Genomic DNA, 20,493 nt, shown 5'->3' on the forward strand with positions numbered 1-20,493 from the left:
GTAAAAAGTCCTTACGTTGTCATCATTGTATGCCAGGGGGTTGCTATTGAAGATCTAAAGCTTAGTTTTAGCTTCCTCTAGCTTTGCGCTCCTTTAGGCAACCTTCGTAGCCTCTCTGGACTTGAGGTTTCTTATTTTGGAAGTATGTGATTGGGTTAGAAGGGTTGTTATACTATACCTAGTCATAATTCATTCCCGACCCTCACCAGAGTATGCACCCCTGGGTGTGTTAACTTATACATTATACACCCCTGGTGTGTTAACTTATATGCATTTGTGGGGAGGGACAAAAGGACCTAACTGTCCTGATCTTCTCAGGATACTTCCCTAAAGAATATTACTAACTACTAACATAGATGGTATGCAAGATTCTCAGCTTCTAATCATGTTTGTTGCTCCCCCATTACCCCACCCCCCGCCCTAAGGTGTGCCTGCCATCTAGTGGCAGAAGAGGGGACCTGCAGACTTCCTGAAACCCTACTCTTAAAGATATTAATCATTACTTTAATGCTATTAATGATATTCCCCTTCTTTTAGAAAATTTTATCTATAGGAAAGCTATGGTCTCACTTAAATTTTTATAGAGAGAGAAACCTTTCAAAATTCCCCCAAACTACCATTGTGAATTTTAAGATGATAAACTTTTAAATGCTTTAACTCTGAAATTAATTTCTGATAAAGTTAATTACATAGTAGAATAGTATAGCTTTTTTGTTTGAAGAAAGCTTAATGGTATAGCTTTTTGTTTAAAAAAACTATTATTTTTAATCAGTATGATCTTGTGATTACTATATTTGGCTTTTGTTGATTTATTTGATGCTGAATGGTAGGCCTAAAATGTATTTTCAAGTGACTTTATTATTCCTAGTGGGAAAAGTTGGCTGTGTTTTTATTCATGTGATATAAATTGGCAACATGTTTTGCAGGTCACTAGATAGTGTCTAGAAAACAAGGAACTACCTATAACAATCTAACCAGATTAGTTTTTGAGAATCAGGCATGTTCATTTTTGTTCTAATTGCTTTTAGGTTCTTATAAATTCCAACATCCTTTCAAAGGTCTTTCAAAGATAAAGAATCGTCTGCTTTATCTGGCTACATAGCATTTTTCAGTTTAGGAAATACTCCCACAAACATTTCTCGTTTGATCCTTATGAGACGGTGAAATAAACAGCTGTATTCTTGTCTTACGTGTAAAGAAATTGAAGCTGTAAAGGTAGTCACTTGGTGAAGGTAGCAAAGGTTTAGAACCTGGATCGAGCTTGGCACCTCAGACCCTAAACCCTGTGCTCTTTCTGCTAGCCCAGAGCTGTCCCTCAGTCTTAAAAATTTAAAATTACAACTAGCATGCCTCGTGTGAATCTTGAAATAACTTAGAAGCCCTTAAGTGCTTTTATTAAAGTGAAATCATCCCATGAATAAAACAACAACAACAACAAAAACTTCAGGGAACCAACTTGGTGGGTTAAAAAGAACAAAGCCTTTGAATCAGACCAGACCATTGAGAAAAGCATGGCTCTGGCATTTAGTGACAGTGTGACCCTGCCTGGGATCCGAACATCTCTGGGCATCAGCTGCCTGATCTGAGAAATGCCTTCTAATTCCTCGCTGCATAAATTGTTGTGAAGAGTCAATGAGACAAGCTTCGAGCTTTACCTGCCACACTGAGGGTCCCCAGAGCATGTTGGTGCCTCTTCCTTTCTTTGCTGTATGAAATTGGTTTGTGAGAGCAAATGGCACCCCCTCGGCTCTTCAAATCATCCCTCCCATTCCTGACACGTTGCCCCTCATCGTCCTCCAAGACGTACCATCATCGTTTTTGTCCCGAAGCTGTTGTCCATGTCTGTCCCCTCACCTAGGGACAAAATGTCCCTGCGCCTCTCTCTCTACCCATCCTCACTTCTCCAGAACACCCTCCCCGGGAACTCTCTATCCCAGCTTTCGTTTCCTTCCTGACTCCTCCCCACTCCTGTGCCCATCGTTGCACACTTGCGTTCACTGAGCCACTGACATAGAAAGTTCTCTCTCTTCTCCCAGGTCACATGCCCAAGGCACTCTGGTGGTTCTTGTGTGGAGAATCCCTGAGGGCAATGTCAGGTACCCAGCGAGAGCTCTGTGAACAAGACCTAGATCTGTAAGGGGTTCCTGAGTAGATCCAAAGCCACAGGTACAGGAATCCTGGGGTCTCAGCAGTCTCTCCTTGTTTCTGTGTTTGTAGAAAACCTGCAAGCTTGGTTCAGAGAGATCTCAAAACAGATCATGTCTTTAAATCACGATGATTCCACTGCTGCAGGCAGGAAAACGGTGCAGCTCATACAAGCTTTGGAGGAGGTAAGAAAACCCTTCTTAAAGGGGGGCGCTTGGATCATGAATCATAGTTTCCAACCCACCCAGCAATCTGGTGCCGGAAATACATCTGAGAGAATATTTCATCAGAAGACACAAAAGGCATACTCTGCTCATTGTAATATTATATCCAGTGCTCGCTTCCGCAGCACATATACTAAAATTGTAATATTATATCCAGTGTCCTAAAATTGGGAGAAGAAGAAAGTGATCAGCATGAAGAGAATGCTGACAAAACTGATGACATTTCCACTTGCAGAAACATATAGTCTTGGAAAAATAATTATGAAAACAATATAGAAACCGGGGAAATTGTGGTAAGACAGCAAGAACTAAAACAAGACCACACAGTAGACACCATTTCTAAATTGGGGAAGAGTTTGGGGTGGGGGACTACAGAGGGGTACACAGCCAATAACCATAGTTGTATAATGATCATATGCCTATAAGTGATGTTTTCTTTTCTAGAAAAAAAGAAATAGTTTTTCATCTACTCAAATATTATCTACTCAAATTCAAAAAAGAATTACTATATTTTCCCACTCCTGACATTTTAATTGTATGCTTAACTAGGTTTAAAATGAAAAATAAACAAAAGGATGAGAACAGTAACCATCAGCTATTTAAAACATCATCCATACTTGGAACCCTGTTCAACTGGTATAAGTATATCTCTTTAGAGACAGAAGTAATACTTTATTTGGCATACTTTCTTACAGGCTTCGGGTTTTTTGGGGGTTTTTTTGGTTGTTTTTTTTTTTTGAGAGGTCTGTTAGTCATTGTTAATGGCAACACAAAACAGTTCTCCATTGTTAGTGCATCAGTTTCCCTAGCCGACAATTCCCCACTTGTAATGTTCCTATTTTGCTTGTTTCCTGGATCTTTTACTTTATAGTACAACTATAAACAACTTGGTAAATGTCAGAGCTTTTTATCATTTGTGTTATTTATGTCAGCAATGGCCCAGGCACCTTGAATTATATACATTACAACTTCAGGATGCTGGAGAGTCATTATTTTATTTTACGGGATCCAACAAAAAGAACTTAATAATGCCAACACCCTGGTTGTGATGTGACTTTTACTCTGTTTTTAGCAAACCTGCAAATCTTCAGAATTAAGAGGATTTTCTAATATGTGTTTCTTGAGACTAAAATGAAAGATGGAAGTATCCACTCATTATGTCATATACAAACACAGTAAAAAGAGTAGAACATTTTCTAATTCTAGAAACCTGTGCATTACATTATGACTTGGCTTATACATTTCTAAAGTTATCATTTGAAATAGGAATTTTGCCAAGAAATTCTTAGTGAGTAGCGTGCCTTTCTTGAAGTGTTTTCAGGGAAAAATGAACACCACCAAAGCCACTTGGAATTTTCTAATTAAATGTATTTATGTGACAGGTTCAAGAATTTCACCAGTTGGAATCAAATCTGCAAGTCTGTCAGTTTCTTGCTGATACTCGCAAGTTTCTTCACCAAATGATCCGAACCATTAACATTAAAGAGGAGGTCCTGATCACAATGCAGATCGTTGGGGACCTTTCTTTTGCTTGGCAGTTAATTGACAGGTAATGTGACCAGCCTAACATTTCCCCTTGATGAAGGCTACCATGGATTCTCCTTACCATTGATCTCTTTAACAGATTCACATCCATCATGCAAGAGAGCATAAGGGTAAACCCGTCTATGGTTACTAAACTCAGAGCTACATTCCTTAAGGTAAGCAAAGAATAGTTAGTTAGATCACATTCTCAGTCACTAGGGAGGAACTGGTCCTCGTGACTACCTCATGCATGAATTCAGTCCAAGATTTCGTTCTTTTAGAGAGTCAGGTAATTTAAGTCTCTTTAAAGACTAAAAATTGTTAGCAGTTTTCCCATAAGAGCACAGTTTCAAAAGATGCCATGCATATTTGAAGTTTCAGTTAACATAAGTTGGATGTCTTACAGAAAATAGTTTTTAAGTTAAAAAAATACATTTTTAAAGTTCTACCAAGGTACTAAAAATGTGGTACTAAAAAAAATACATTTTTAAAGTTCTATCAAGGTCCTTTTTTCTCTAGATGTGAATTAAGTCCTTTTCCTTACTCATTTAAAAAATTCTTGTTGAGCATCTGCTACAAACCAGGGTTTCCTCTAAAGATGAGGGAATAGTGGTGAACAACACAAGGAGGGCCCTTGCTCTCGAGGTGACTTCAAATCGAGATAAATGAGCAAATAATTGACTCAGTGTCTTCTGACAGAGTCACCTTATACACCAGTCCTTAGGTGCACTTTCCTATTTAAACATCTCTGTAAATGGCGATGATTTTATAACTGACAGCACATCAGAGTTCAATTGTCAGCGTTTTCTTTCTTTCTGAGTGGTACATAAAATAATGGCACACTGTACATGCTGTGACATCTTCAGTTGGATTCAGTACAGTGTTCCATCTGTCCCGGTGATTTCCATCCAAGAGCAGCTGACTTCTGTAGCACAGTAGCTCTCAAACTTGAGGGGCATCAGAATCACCTGGAAGACCTGTCACAACACAGATGGCTGGGCTTCGCCCCCAAAGTTTCTAATTAAGTAAACCTGGGGTGGGGCTCAAGGAACAGCATCTGTAACAAGTCCCCAGCTGATGTTGATGCTGATGCTGCTGGTCCGGGGACCACAGTTTGAGAACCACTGCCATAGTCGATGACTGTTGTGTTTAAAAAACTGTATCGTTGTCATTTTATCATTAATTTTATTAACTTATTAATGTCATTAATAACTCATTATTTTTTATTAATGACAAATTAATATGGTCATTAATGACTTTAATGAAGTTCAGTGGTTGTTGCTTTCTCCTGGGTAGGATCCAAGAGCTTTGTTATATGATACTCTTTGTAGAAAGAGAGATTTCTAGGACTTTTTGAGATAGAGAAACAGATATACCTACTTTTCTTTCAGCTTGCCTCTGCCCTTGATCTTCCCCTTCTTCGAATTAATCAAGCAAATAGTCCTGATCTTCTCAGTGTGTCTCAATACTACTCTGGTGAATTAGTGTCCTATGTGAGAAAGGTAAGAAATGCATCAAAGTGATCTTATTTTATTGGCAAACTAGCTGCTATTTAAAGACAAAAAGGACTCTTGGGGCCCTAGAAAAAGTATACCCATGTTTCCTTCCTGTATTCTTAACTTAACTGCAGAAATTTGCAATATCTGGACATAAACCTATTCTTACTGGTACTATGGATATGGACGTGTGTTTTACTTCCAAAGAATTTTTACACCTTTTTAAAACTCTGGTAGTATTAATCCCCATTTTGTAGGTATAGAAACTGAAATAGAGATTATATTGGTTTCTACGACGTCACAGAGCTAGCTGGGAAGAGAGCCTGGTCTAGATCCAGCATATCCTCCTTAGAACTTAAAGGTTTCAGAAGAATTTTGGTCCTTGTTTCAATAACTTACGGTACAGCGTGGAGCCCAACAGACCCGGGTTCAGAATTTACCTGTGTCACATACTGAGTGCTCTATAGCCATGCTGCTAACACCTCTGACCCTCAGTCTTTGAAGAGTTTATAATGTGGAAAAGATACATCTTTTTGCTCCATGTATATGAGGCCTAGCTTTATATCCTGTGAGCAGTTGATATTTGAAGGAACGTAGCTGTGTACCTGAGAGCAGATGTTAAAATAGCTCTTAAGTCCCTTACCATTCCTTCCTGTAGACAAGTGGCTCCTTGTACACACTGGTACTGTCTTCCTGCCATCCTAGCATTTATCGGCTGCAAAATAAAAGATGTCAACTGTTTTTCCTTTCCTCTTTCACTAAAGGTTTTGCAGATCATTCCAGAAAGCATGTTTACTTCTCTCCTAAAGATCATAAAGCTTCAGACCCATGATATCATTGAAGTGCCGACCCGCCTGGACAAAGACAAGCTGAGGGACTACGCTCAGCTTGGCCCACGATACGAGGTGGCGTGTCCCTCTGACTTCTGTCTTTTGATATTTAAAACCCAAACCATGACGTGTCCCAGGTCCATGTCACCTCCCATATCCCTAGGACCACCAGACCAATTCTGATTTCTTTTTTCCTACTCTCAGTGATACCCACTTGTGCCAAGTTAGTGCAGCCATACCTGTATCCGTTACTTGGTCCCAGAGTTATTTAAAGCCCCGCCAGCTTGAGTGTCCTTGGAAGAAGTGGGGCTCAACTGGTCACTTTTCTCCCGAACAGTCCTGGCCAATCAGCCCTTCTTTTTGGGGTGTAGTTTGCCAAGACTTTTCACATTCAGGTTCCCGCTTTGTACATCAGATCAGTGGCTCAAAGTTATCTGGGTTCCATTAACCAATTCCTCCAGCCACACTTTTAAGCCCACTCAGTAGTCAAGGAGGCTCAGGGTTGTTTGGTTTGTTCTTCCCAAATACCTCTGCTTTTCCTTCCCCCTGAACTCCAGAGATGTGAGAGTGAAAATCAGGGGGAAACTGACAATAGGAATTCGCTGCCATCACATTACATCCCAGTGTCAGTTTTATATCCTCTCTCACACAACTCCAAAAATTACATCAGGAATTTGCATAGTCAAGCTTTGAATTTATGTATTTATTCACACTCAAAAATATAGCATTGGTCTACCTTATCAATGTCCCCTTGTGTTGCTTGGGGGGAAAATGTGGGAGGCAGGAAAGGGGAGATTACCTTGTTAGGGTCTTGATGAGCCTTTTCTACGTGGAAAGGACCGTCCATCTCATGGAAACCTGTCTTCCTTTTATGCATAAGAAACTGAGGCCCAAAGAAGGGGAGGTGATTGGTCAGCATTTAAAGAACGACCTCATGTCTGCTGACCCCGTTCCCAGCATGGCTAACAGCGGTCTCTCAGTTCCATCATGGCACCTCATTTCTGACCAGGGCACATCATTTCTGCAGTCTTGGTTCATTCCTGGACTATCAGCCAGTTAATTTCACTTCCTGTAGAAATTATGGATCTTTCATCTGTAGTACTTCATTAACTTCTTTTTCTTTGTTAAAGGTTGCCAAGCTCACTCATGCTATTTCCATTTTTACTGAAGGCATCTTAATGATGAAGACAACTTTGGTTGGCATCATCAAGGTAATAGCTTTCATGCTGGTCCACGTGACTTCATAGACTCTTTCTTTGGATTACTGTGGTGGTTCTCCCATGGGGAACAGGGAATGACATGGTCCTCTTGTGTCCCTTGCTGTTTCACATTCAGCTCTTGATCTCCATGCTATTCATTTACTGATGGAGGAAGAGAGAGCATTATAATCCTGATTTTTCATCCATACCCAGGAATTACTTAAATCTAAGAAAAATCCATTTTATTGAGTTTTTGTAATAACAAAACAAAATGGTTCGATTCCCTTGACCAAACAACTGGCTCACTCTCTCCCACCCTTCTTTCCTTTTAGTATTTTTATACTGCATCTCAGGTGCAGAGAGCTGAGATAATCCTACCCCATTGTCATGGTCTGGCCATTGTCATCACACATTCACGCAAGCTCCTCTCTTCATCTTTTCTTTCTCATCTGCATGCCCACGGTCATTCCCATCCCCAGTAGCACCCACTCTGTATATTTGATTTCTGTCCCCAAGAAGGTGAGTATCTGCATTTTAAGCACGAGGTGTTACTTTATGTGTGTATGTGTTTGATTTCTCTACATCCTGTTGTGCCCTAAAGCCCATTCCCTTTCCAGCTCTTCTCACTAGTTATTGCTTTTGGAATTTATTTATGTTGCTGTGAGTTGGGCAGTTGGTTACTTCTTACTCTGCATAGAATTTTACATTCCACTTAACCATTCCCTGAGACATAGACACCCATATGGTCTGTTTTCACCTCCAACACTCCCATGATCTGAACATGTCTCTACTGTACACCATGCAAGAATTTCTCCGAAATCTGCATCCCCAGGAGTGGGTCACTGAGTTTTTTGTTTGTTTTTTTTTTTAAAGATTTTATTTGTTTGACAGAGAGAGATCACAAGTAGGCGGAGAGATAGGCAGAGAAAGAAGGGGAAGCAGGCTCCCTGCTGAGCAGAGAGCCCGATGTGGGGCTTGATCCCAGGACCCTGAGGTCATGACCTGTGCCGAAGGCAGAAATTTTAACCCACTGAGCCACCCAGGTGCCCCAGGTCACTGAGCTTGAAGATGTGTATATACTTAATTTCTCTCAATACCACCAGATTGCCTTCTGAAAGGGCTGTTTCATGAAATTTCTACCCACAAAAATTTACCCAATAGCTGTCGGTGTCCACATTCTAAGCTTTGCTCTCCCAAGGAGTATAAAGGGTTATCTCAATGCTGTTCTCATTTGTCATCCTATGATGAGTAGTGATGTGCCCATGCACAGGGTTCATGGTGCTTTTACTTCTTTTTCATTTATCTGGTATCAGTAGATGCTACATGTTACTGATTTAAAAAAAAAAAAAAATGTATCTACTGAATTGCCAGATCAACATTTGTGTTACTAAAATCCAAGAAAATATAGGAAATGAACCTAAATAAAAATGGAACTTTAGTGTGTGGGTTTCTGAAGGATGTTGAAATACTATTGTGCCCTAGAATTTTTTTTTTAAGCAGTGATTTTTTTTTTTTAAGATTTTATTTCTTTATTTGAAGGAGAGAGACAGCAAGAAAGAGCATGCATAGGGAACGGGAAAAGGGAGAAGCGGTCTCCCCACTAAGTAGAGAGCCTGATGAAGGGCTTGATCTCAGAAACCCGGGATCATGGCCTGAGCCAAAGGCACTTAACCGACTGAGCTGCCCCCCCATTGTGCCCCTAGAATATTAACAGAATCCACTGAACATGCTTTAGGCCTGATAACCAGTTTAATTCAGTTGATATGCAGGGAGTATACTGCAGGTTATCACGTGCGGATAACCCGGATAACCCGCATGCGTACTCTCTGCGTTATCAATGAATTACTAATCCGTAAAGTGGTAAGAAGCCCTTGGACCAGATTAAGTGTCTTACATGCAAAGTGACCAGTATAGGATGTAATAAAACCTAATAATTAGTGAAATTATCAAAGGAAAACCTCCTTAAGAAAATTGCAGATCTTTTGCCACAGTCTTTCAGATGAGAACAGAGGGAATATCATCTTGACCACATTCAACCCAGCAGACCGTCTCTGCCAGTCTAACCATTCAGGGCTTTCTGTAACGGATCCTGTAGCCCCCCACTAGTCTTTAACCCTCAAAACATTAAGTATCTGTTTCAGACACTTACAAAGGGTATAAGTTGGGGCACCTGGCTGGCATAGTCCATACAGCATGCAGCTCTTGAACTAAGGGTTGTGAGTTCAAGCCCCTCATTGGACATGGAGCCTACTTTAAAAAAAAAAAAAAAAAGTATAAGTTGACTTTAATCCATAGGACTTAAAACAAGTAAGATATACACAGAGATGTATGTATAAATGTGCATTGTTAGAGGTGGCCAAAAAAATTATTTTAAAAAGAATAGAGGGCTGCCTCGGTGGCTCAATCGGTTAAGCATCTGACTCTTGATCTCAGGCCAGGTCTTGATCTCAGGGTGATGAGTTCAAGCCCTGCATTGAACTTCATGCTGGACATGGAGCCTACTTAAAAAAGAATAATTTTTAAAAAGGGGGGATGGTGTCTGCCTTCGGCTCAGATCATAATCTCGGGATCCTGGGATCAAGCCCCAAGCCAGGCTCTCTGCTCAACAGGGAGTCTCCTGCTCCCTCTGCCCCTATCCCGACTCATGTTATCTCTCTCTCTCTCTCTAGTAAGTAAAATCTTTAAAAATAATAAATAAAAAGAAGTAAAAATTTTAAAAGAACAGAAATCATCTAGACATTTATCACTAGAGAATGGCTGAATATATCATGATGCATTCCCAGTATAAATTGTTCTGCTGCCATTCAAAAAGCATTTGCACTCGAGAGATTTCTAAAACTCTAAGACTTGAAGTGGGAGAAGCAAGTTATAGTTATGTGTGCGCGTGTGTGTGTGTGTGTGTGTACATATTATAGTCCCATTTAGATTTATAAAATATATATTAAGGACAATATGTAGAGAAATTAGTAGAGAAAGTTCTGGAAGATCCACATGAAAACTTAATTAACTGTTGTTAACTTCAGAGGAAGCGATAGAAATGTGAAGGAAAGGGCAGTGGGAAGGGGGCTTTCTCTAGGCAGTGAATATGCCATAGACAGGTGAAAGTCTTAGGAAGAATTGGAAGGGTCTTTTAAGATCTTTAATTTCATGAAAACATTTAACTCTTTCTCACCAAATCTATTCTTACGAGGAGTATTTCTTTGGAAACTTCATTTTACTTCTTTGATTTTTTTCCCTCACTGACTATATCTAGTTATAATCTGTTATTGTAAAATAGGGCACAGATACACTGAGAGCTGTAGAACCACTTCTGTAGGTTCATAGATTATTACCACCACCACCGAAGTCAAGAAATATCATTTCCTAGCTCCTACCCCAGAATCCTGCTCACGTGCCCTGACCTAATCTCGGTCTCTCCATTTAGAGTTTTATTGTCCAAAATCTCTGGACACTGCATTTTAAGAAGATATGTTAGGGGCGCCTGGGTGGCTTAGTCAGTTAAGCATCTGACTCTGATTTCAGCTCAGGTCCCGATGACGTAGGTGGTGGGACTGAGCCCCGTGTCAGGCTCCACACTCAGCAGGGAGTCTGCTTGAGGATTCACTCCCTCTGTCCCTCCCCACTTGCGCTCTCTAAAATAAATAATCTTATAAAAAATACACATACATATGTTGTATCTTTGCAGTCGTTTTGAATCTTCAGGTTTTTCCTCCTTTCCTTTAACTGGTGAGGAGACCACAGCCTTTGACCTGTTATTTTTTCTAGTGTGGATTTTGCTGATTACTTAGTCATGATGTAGCTCAACATGTTTCTCTGGCTTTTGTATTTTGCTCAGTTGTCATTCTTAAAGTTTAAATATAATCAAACCCAGATGGAACCCATCCATTTGTCTTTATGACTTTTTAAAATAATGGTTCTTCCCTCTCTAGCTGTGTCTCTTCTCTCTGTCGAATAAATAAGTAAAATCTTAAAAAAATAAAAAAAAAATAAAATAATGGTTCATTTTACGAATTTGAAGTACAAGAGACAAGACTCAGGGAATGCAAAGGATTGTGTTCAAACTATTTAATGTTTTATGGATTTGACAGGAGACTGTCTTTTAGGGAATAACAGATGCTTTCTCATTACAGAAAAAAGAACCAGTAAAATAAGCTTATAGAGTTCGATAGCAGATTTGCCTTCCCACTCTATCTCCCTAATTACAAAACGGCATTCCAGGAATGCTGAAAGGAAAGAGAATTATTAGCTCTGACTGCAGGCTTGAGTTTGCTCTTGGGGATGGAGATGCCCTGAGGTAACATGGAGAAGAAAGGCAGGCACTGAATTCGAGGGCGGGTCCTTCATTCCACCCCTCCTCCTGGTGTGGGGGTTGGGGTGGGGAGAGCACTTTTTACTTTTAATGAAATGATTTAAAAAATGAGAGGCAATTTAAACTTTTCAGACCCCCTCTCTTTGGGATGTCCTGTCATAAAATTATCATGAATTTTACTGCAGTCAACTGAGTCTTAAAGAGTTACAGGGTCCATCATTCTGTCCAAGATGCAGAAGATCAAAGGGACAGGAAAGGAGTCAAGTTGCAGTCATTGAGAAAATGGGTTGGAAAGGGCTCCCTCACAGATTCTGGAAACTGTCTTTCCTTTGGATTTCTTCACGACTGAACTTTTCCTTACTGCCATGTCTTGCTTTCTGATTTGCACGCAGGTGGATCCAAAACAGTTGCTGGAAGATGGAATAAGGAAGGAGCTGGTAAAACGCGTTGCTTTTGCTCTTCATAAGGGATTGATCTTCAACCCCCGAGCCAAGGTACCAGATGACCAAATGAATGTCCTTTCTCTCTGCCCAGCTTGCGGAATGGATGAGCACACTATTTCTAACTACCATGAACAAGACCTTTCCTCCTAACAGATACCTAATACATGATGTTCAGCACAATTGACCAACGTGCTTTTCGATCCCATATTGTAATCTGTTGTGTGATATAAAAATCTTTTCCAAAACCAGTCCTTTCCTTCACCTGTTGATCCCCAATTTTAAGAATTGAACTGATGTCTACAGTTCAGAGTTCCCTCTTAAAGTTAAAAAGAATTCGTTAACCCTACAGCATATAGTTCCTAAATGCTGTAATTTTTTACGGTCCTTGATCTGTTAAAGAATATGCTCATTTTTCTCAGAAGGAAAAAAAAAATGGGCCTAGAATTTGTATCTAGGTTACTTTTTGCTGCAGTAAATTCAATTTAAACTATTTTAAGTATTTAAAGGTTATATGTATATATTCATCAAATGATGTTAGAGAAACTGTCAGCTTTCATTTTTTATATTCTTTTGTATGAGGCTTCCTTCCCAAATGAATGAAACCTCTTCTTTGCTGAATGTCTGGCATCAGTTACCACTCATCCTGGTTGAGGCAGGAAATGAGCATTTCCAAAGCTGTCTTCCACTATCTTTGTGGTCACCCAGTAGGGGGTCTCATTTAAAGTCTAATGTAGATATTAGCGGTTGACTCCAGTGTAATAGATTTGTGTTTCCCCTTTTGCACAGTCAAGTGAATTGATGCCCAAGCTGAAAGAGTTGGGGGCTACCATGGATGGATTCCATCGCTCTTTTGAGTATATACAGGATTATGTCAACATTTATGGTCTGAAGATTTGGCAGGAAGAAGTTTCTCGTATTATAAATTATAACGTGGAACAAGAGTGTAATAACTTCTTAAGAACAAAGGTATCTAATTAAATTTTGAAAATTCTGGACTACGGTTGTTGCTCTGACATTTAAAATATATGCCCCAAGGGGCACCTGTGTGGTGCAGTCAGTTAAGTGTCTAACTCTTGGTTTTGGCTCAGGTTGTCATCTCAGGGTGGTGAAATCATGCTCAGCATAGAGTCTACTTCAGATTCCCTCTCCCTTTGTCCCTCCACTCTTGTTCTCTCTCACGCTCTAAAATAAATAAATAAATCTTAAAAAATAAAATACATGCTCCAAGCCTCAGAAATGCCAAGAAGAAAGTTGAAATAGTTATTAAAATCAGTAAGCATTAGATAGTCACAAATACCTTCAGAGTATCTTCAGGGAAGTCTAATTTTAGCCAATAGTTGACAAGGTATAAGTTTTTAATTAGGAACTCACAAGATTCATTTGGAATTTTAGTAGATTAAGTATCTTCCAGCCTTATCATATTTGGGAATTTTATTATTACATCGATACATGTTAACTTAAAGACAGAAAGCCAGAAATTCCTGTCTTCTCATTTCTCAGTCACTTCGCTTGTCACAAATATTTTTTTTTTATAAATGTTACATGTGGCATTTCTGGGAGCTATTAATGCAGTTTTAAGTTTACTCTTCAAAACCAAGGAGCATTTATTGTCACTATTTATGCAACATTATATTTGTAAAACTACATGGAAAAAGAATAAGTTACCTTATCAAAGATGTGCAGTTGACCTTGAACAGCACAGGTTTGAACATACGGGTCCATTTACACACAGATTTTTTCTGGTAGATATAGTGTGGTACTGTAAAATATATTTTCTCTTATGATTTTCTTAACACTTTTCTCTAGCTTAAGTTATTGTACGAATCAGTATATAATACATACACAAAATATGTGCTAATTATGTTACTGATAAGGCTTTGCTGGTAAACAGTAGGCTATTAATTAGTAGCTAAGTTTGTTGTTGTTTTGTTTTGGGGGCCTTTTTTGGTTTTTGTTGTTTTTTAGTAGTTAAGTTTTAAGGGAATCAGAAGTTGCATGTGGATTTTCAACTGTGTGGGGGTCAGTGCCCTGGCCCTCGTGTTGTTCAAGGGCTAATTGTACTAAATATTTATGGTTTGGTTTGGTTTCTAGATTCAGGATTGGCAGAGTATGTACCAGTCTACACATATTCCAATACCAAAGTTTACCCCTGTGGATGAGTCCGTAACATTTATTGGTCGACTCTGCAGAGAAATCCTGAGGATCACAGACCCCAAGTAGGTATATCTGAATTTCACTGGGCCTTGAACACAGTGGACAATAGAAGTCTCTGAACATTTTCCTCAGATCACACCCATGTTCTTATCACATTTGGATCCATTCTAATGTGCTTATTAGAGTCACATTTTTTGAGACTGGGTGTGCTCCACAGTGTGCCTGAGACCCCAGTCCAAGGAAATGGAGATTAAAATAAATCTAAGGTCTGTTCAGCACCTTTTAGTTTTGTGCTCCTCTTGCTTTCCAACTAATGTTCTATTCACTTGGGCCTGTGGACTCCCTGATATATGAAAACTTTTGATTACAAAGTGCTCATCTGTTCCTGTGTAACTGTGGCACAATGTCCCATTCCAGTCACTGAGTCCTGCACTTGCCAGATCCTGACCTTTGAAGATTACCCACACACCCATGCCCTTGCACACGCTTCTCAGCCTGTGGTACACATCCCTTCATTTACTCATTACAGCAGTCTCTGAGGTAGGCGTTGTTATTCTTCCCATGTTAAAGAGAAGTAACTGGGGCACAGAAAAGTCAAGTCACGTATCCAAACTCTGGGTCTAAGTGGTAGCCCCAGACACATACCAGCCCTCGGACTCAGGGGCCCAACTCTTAAATAGTGTGCCATCCAAGGGCAGGCCGCATAGCTTGCATGCAGTAGATCACAGCGCACATACAGTCACATGGGTGAACATCACATAAAATGGAATTGCCATTAAGAATATTTTAGGGAGAGACTTGCACACTTCTCTCTTTATGTCTGATTTTCCACCTTTTTCTCAGTTGAGCTTCTGATGAGGCAGTCAGTACTAAGCCCAACTGAGGGAAGAGCAGGCTCCTGTTTTCTCTCTGGTGTTTCGCCCTGTGCACATGCTCAGTGAGTGGTGTGGCTGGTGGGATTACCCAGGGAAAGAGGACTTCCCTTCTCTCTCTGTCCAGGAGTGAGTGTGTTGTTGGATTTGTGTAAGTTGAATGTCTTTATGACATGGCTCTTCTTTTTTTTTTTTTTTTTAATTATTTCACTGATTTATTAAATACCCATATATTTATTTCATCATTAAATATTTTTTATTGTATTAAAATTTTTTTTCCAATTTATTTATTTTTAGAAAAACAGTATTCATTATTTTTTCACCACACCCAGTGCTCCATGCAATCCGTGCCCTCTATAATACCCACCATCTGGTACCCCAACCTCCCACCCCCCCGCCACTTCAAACCCCTCAGATTGTTTTTCAGAGTCCATAGTCTCTCGTGGTCCACCTCCCTATCCAATTTACCCCAACTCCCTTCTCCTCTCTAACACCCCTTGTCCTCCATGCTATTTGTTATGCTCCACAAATAAGTGAAACCATATGATAATTGGCTCTCTCTGCTTGACTTATTTCACTCAGCATAATCTCTTCCAGTCCCGTCCATGTTGCTACAAAAGTTGGGTATTCATCCTTTCTGATGGAGGCATAATACTCCATAGTGTATATGGACCACATCTTCCTTATCCATTTGTCCGTTGAAGGGCATCTTGGTTCTTTCCATAGTTTGGCGACTGTGGCCTATGACATGGCTCTTCTGTACTGCCTTCAAATTCCAGCTTATTTGGTCTCTCAAAAGTTTGGCAACTTGACACTCCATATGTAAACTTCTTCTAAAAATTCAAGCACAAGTGAGTTTTGTCTATGACTCATGGACCAAAAGGAGTAAATGATCCAAAATGTTTTATAACTCCTGCTTTCTTGATACCCAAGGGTGGGTCACTGAAGCCCTTCCAGAAGACTCTCCATCTAGTGCCATGTTAAGACTCATAGAGAGGACTAAGCATTGGGATTCCAATTTCCTTGTCATATTACTGATTGATTCATCAACACTGGGAGCCTCTCAAGTGACACATTCAGAATGCCAGTACTGGGTAACAGGAGCAGGACACTTCAAAGTTTAAAAGTAGGATTCAGTTCTGGAAATAATCTTGTTCTTCCCATTTCCTTCCAGATGTATGCCTCTCCTCCCATGCCTCATTTCAGCAAAGAGATGTCCTGGTTCTTAACTTGGGGGCATATCAAAGGCTGGGTTTCCACTCCAGATCTACCCAGTCAAACCCCAGGAATGGCATCTGGGCATATATTTTTAACCCTCTCAACAATGATTTAAGGCCTCTGTGCCAGCTTTGAAGGAATTTTGCCTTGTAATTGGGCATTCGCCGTGAGATACACTGGGTGCCTAGATACAGAGGTTATTAAACAGCTCACATAACCATCGTTCCTCATATCTGATGCCTAAATCCTGTTGTGTCCCACATCTCCTCAGGATGAACTCATTCTGAGCTGCTTTTGGATTCTGAGTATTTGCTTTTCTTTTAGAATGACCTGTCACATTGACCAGCTGAACACTTGGTATGATATGAAAACTCACCAAGAAGTAACCAGCAGTCGCCTCTTCTCAGAAATCCAGACCACCTTGGGGACTTTTGGTCTGAACGGGTTAGACAGGCTTCTGTGCTTTATGATTGTCAAGGAGCTCCAGGTGAGCCTTTCAGCTTCAGTGCGTGCTTCCTGCCACCCTGGGAGAGATGCGAGCTCACTTAGCTTTTCTTTCATGCTTTCCTCTACCAGCACCAGACACACATGCATGCTTCTTTTTAGGCACATAAGAACCGAGCATAAACTAGAATTTCTTTGGCCAGCACAGTATCTTTATGTGTAGACTGGTCTGGGGAGTTTCATGTGAGGAAGTTGAGACTCTCTTCAGAACCAGCAACTCTTCCAAGCAGGGGATGTTTCTAACAGGAACCGGAAGTTGCTGCCTCCCTGTCATCCTTTATAGCATTCTGTGACTTAGGCCAGGCTGTGTCCTGTACAGCACTTTAGTTAACTGAAGTATTATTCACTGTATTCATTATATTTATTTATATTTATACTTCTATTCATTATTATTTAGTTCCTTGCATGTCTTCTTGTTTTAGAATTTCCTCAGTATGTTTCAGAAAATTATCTTGAAAGACAGAACTGTACAGGATACTTTGAAAACCCTCATGAATGCTGTGAGCCCCCTGAAAAGCATAGTAGGTAAGTGTTCTGAAAGGGGCCTGAGACAGAGGTAACGCTAGCTTTTCCATTTTTACTAAACAAAATTCCATTTTAACTTTTCAGCAAATTCGAATAAAATTTATTTTTCCGCCATTGCCAAAACGCAGAAGATTTGGACATCTTATCTCGAGGCTATCATGAAGGTATGTTGAGAGAGGGTGAAATCAATACCATATTTTTTAATTATTATTTTTTTTTAAACTCTGTTACTCAAGGAAAGCCACACTTGTCATCAAAGCAAACATACAACGCTTCAGTGAATCATTATTTCTAAATTAGTTGTCCTTTATCATCTGGAACATTCTGGAACTGTTCCTGACTGTGTTTTTCATTGATTGGCCTGTCATTCTCCTTTCACCAAAGAGAACCATTTTGTTTTGTTTTTAAATGACTTCGGGCAAGAAGTGCTTTCACACGAAGAAATGGAAATCTTCCTTCCTCAATGGTGCTCCATCCGGATTGTAACAAGTTTATATAATGAGCTGCTCTGTGAGTTTACAGCTCTGATCTGCTCCAAGTAGGTGCTAGAACAGGACATTTGTCTTTCTCCTCTCTTGGGTCTGCACAGATATTGGAAAGCCACGTTCTCTGGGATGTAAGTTATCGCTACACCATGAATAGAACACTGTTGTCTTTAGAAATGAATAAGAAAGTGAAATGAGATTAACTTGTTGGATGGAAATCTTAAGTTACTTTAGAATTCGCTCATCTGCTTTCCTGTCTTCACGCCATAGTGTCAGCTCTGGGGACCCTCTGTGTGTCTTCCTCTCATCACATGATGATCCAAGACATTCAGCACTGCTTTGCTGAATAGTCATTAAGTGTGAAGCATCATCCCTTGCTGTGAGACACAGAGTTAAAGGAAACACTCGCTGCCTCCGCAGAAAGCCCACTTAGTCTAGTAGGAAAGAGTAGGTTTCCTCGTGGAAAACCAATTCACAGTTAAAAGCCTCACCTACCACAGGAAAAGTTTAGGCTGCTGTGGGAATTTGGGGAGGTTCCATTCTCGTTTCCAATTATATTGGTTGTTCATTGAGATGGTACTGATGGTGTCTTAGCCAAATTCAGTCTGTTTCCCATAATTGCAGTGAATTTCTTTTTTTTTTTTTCTTTTTTAATTTGGTAACTTAGAGTAGGCAACACACACAGCCTTTGACTCTGCTGGATATCCTCTTATTATAGATGTCTGACACTCCCTTAGCCACATGATTTCCAGATCCTGAGAGCTTCTCAGGCTAAATTTCTAATTGCTGGGAAGCCCTCTATAGGAAGAGTGGAGAATGACATGAGGTTGGGCCGGCCTGAGTCTCAGGTCTATGGGAGGCTGAGGGAGATTAACAGGGATACTTCGAAGAGGTGGCTCTCAGAGATTTCTGAGTTGTAATTGCTGGTAATTCAGTAATAACCAAGTATTTGTCTAAGTCAGTGATCTTTACATAGAGCCCTCAAGGACATATTTGTCTGTTTGTCTTTGGCTAATGTGGAACAGTGATGGAAATATTCTGCACTGCCTGATGGTAGCCACTAGCCGCATGTAGTTATTGAGCATTTAAGATGTGACTTGTGGGAGTGAGAAAGTGAATTTTAACTTTTATTCGCTTTAATCAGTTTACATTTAAAGAGCCACATGCGACTGTGGCTGCTGCGCTGGGCAGTGTGATTCCAGAGAAATGGAGAAAGACCAACAGTCCAAAGATCTCTCTAGAAAGGCAAATAGGTAGAATGAGTACATCACCTCCCAGGCTGCTCAGCCTCCAGAATCTTATTAATGGCCTGGAGTAAGTGAGCACGAAAGAGAAAACGTTAGTCATGGAGACTGAATATGCTTTAAAGAACAAATTAGCTTAAACTGCCCATATCTCTGCTTCCTTTCGAGGGACTCCTAGCAAGAAGCACATGGGTCAGACAAAAGGTTGGAAGAACATTATTGAGTGGCCTGAAGTAACCCACTATCTTCTTGGCCTTGCCCTATTCCAATTTTTGAATATAATAAAAGATTTCTTAGAGCACTTTCTGGATTTTATTTCCTTCATGTAAATACAATAATAATCTAGTAACAACAGTGGTCAAAAGTAATACATCTGAGGTCATTTAACACTTTTAACTGTTACAGGCTCCATTTATCTACATAAGATCTTTTCTTTGCTCTTAGAGAAGGCCGTTCTGTTTTTTTCTTAACTTTTCTCTGCTCTCAGCCACTGTGTCGTTTCTCCCTCACTTGCTAGCATCATAAAACAGTCCTCCCTCTGCTTCCTCCTCTCCCTCTTGCTAATCTTTTGGGGACAGCTTTCCTAGATAGAAAAGAAATTTACGAGCACAAAAAATTTACTTTTGACTTTATGATGCCAACAAATTGTTGGAACAATCTGAACTCTGCCCCAGACCTGACCCAAAGATAGTTTCCTATCACTGAACAGGGGTTATAGACAACTCCAGATATCATTTATGCTCATCACTACTTGGAAATGAAGTGCTTAATCTGCCATGCGGACATACAGCTGACTTCCATTGCTATCCTACATGTTTTTATTCTGTACATTTATTTTATTTTAAAGATTTTATTTTTAAGTAATCTCTACACCCAATGTAGGGCTGAAATTTATAACCCCAAGATCAAGAGTCACATGCTGTACTGAGCCAGCCAGGCACCCCTATTTTGCACATTGAAAAGAATTATTCTGAGACAGTGTCGATAGGCTTCACCAGATTCCCAAAGAGGTCGGAGGTACCAGAACAAGTTCAGGAACCCTTGGATGAGGGGTTATCATTGTTAGAAGGGCCTTTTGGAAGATTTTATAGTCTATCTTATAACCCAGGTTATATGATCTGCAATTCTGGGTGATGTGGATAGGCGTATATCCACCAAATTTTAGAGTAACAGAGTGATACGGCATCTTTTGGGACTCCAGAAAGTTCAGCTTAGGACAAATGAAGGAAGTAGGGCTTCTCATTAGCAGCTACTAAGCTTGGAGAACTTATTTCAAAAGATCATAAATAGAGCTTCAGAACAGACACCTTTAACCTGTGAA

General features: G+C 40.0%; 1 protein-coding gene across 2 annotated transcripts in view; it reads left to right on the forward strand.

Annotated features, from left to right (window-relative positions):
• Window positions 1-20,493, forward strand: part of WASHC5 (WASH complex subunit 5) — a 59,525-nt gene that overhangs the window by 26,121 nt on the left and 12,911 nt on the right. For both annotated transcript variants that reach the window (XM_044244955.1, XM_044244956.1), the window contains exons 12-23: window positions 2,218-2,330; window positions 3,752-3,918; window positions 3,994-4,069; window positions 5,285-5,395; window positions 6,154-6,294; window positions 7,350-7,430; window positions 12,120-12,221; window positions 12,957-13,136; window positions 14,262-14,386; window positions 16,739-16,901; window positions 17,341-17,443; window positions 17,528-17,607. In XM_044244955.1, coding sequence (XP_044100890.1) covers window positions 2,218-2,330; window positions 3,752-3,918; window positions 3,994-4,069; window positions 5,285-5,395; window positions 6,154-6,294; window positions 7,350-7,430; window positions 12,120-12,221; window positions 12,957-13,136; window positions 14,262-14,386; window positions 16,739-16,901; window positions 17,341-17,443; window positions 17,528-17,607 — 1,442 coding nt within the window. The remainder of the gene's footprint in view (window positions 1-2,217; window positions 2,331-3,751; window positions 3,919-3,993; window positions 4,070-5,284; window positions 5,396-6,153; window positions 6,295-7,349; window positions 7,431-12,119; window positions 12,222-12,956; window positions 13,137-14,261; window positions 14,387-16,738; window positions 16,902-17,340; window positions 17,444-17,527; window positions 17,608-20,493) is intronic.

This window comes from Neovison vison, chromosome 4 (assembly GCF_020171115.1).
Source record: "Neovison vison isolate M4711 chromosome 4, ASM_NN_V1, whole genome shotgun sequence".
NCBI lineage: Eukaryota > Metazoa > Chordata > Mammalia > Carnivora > Mustelidae > Neogale > Neogale vison.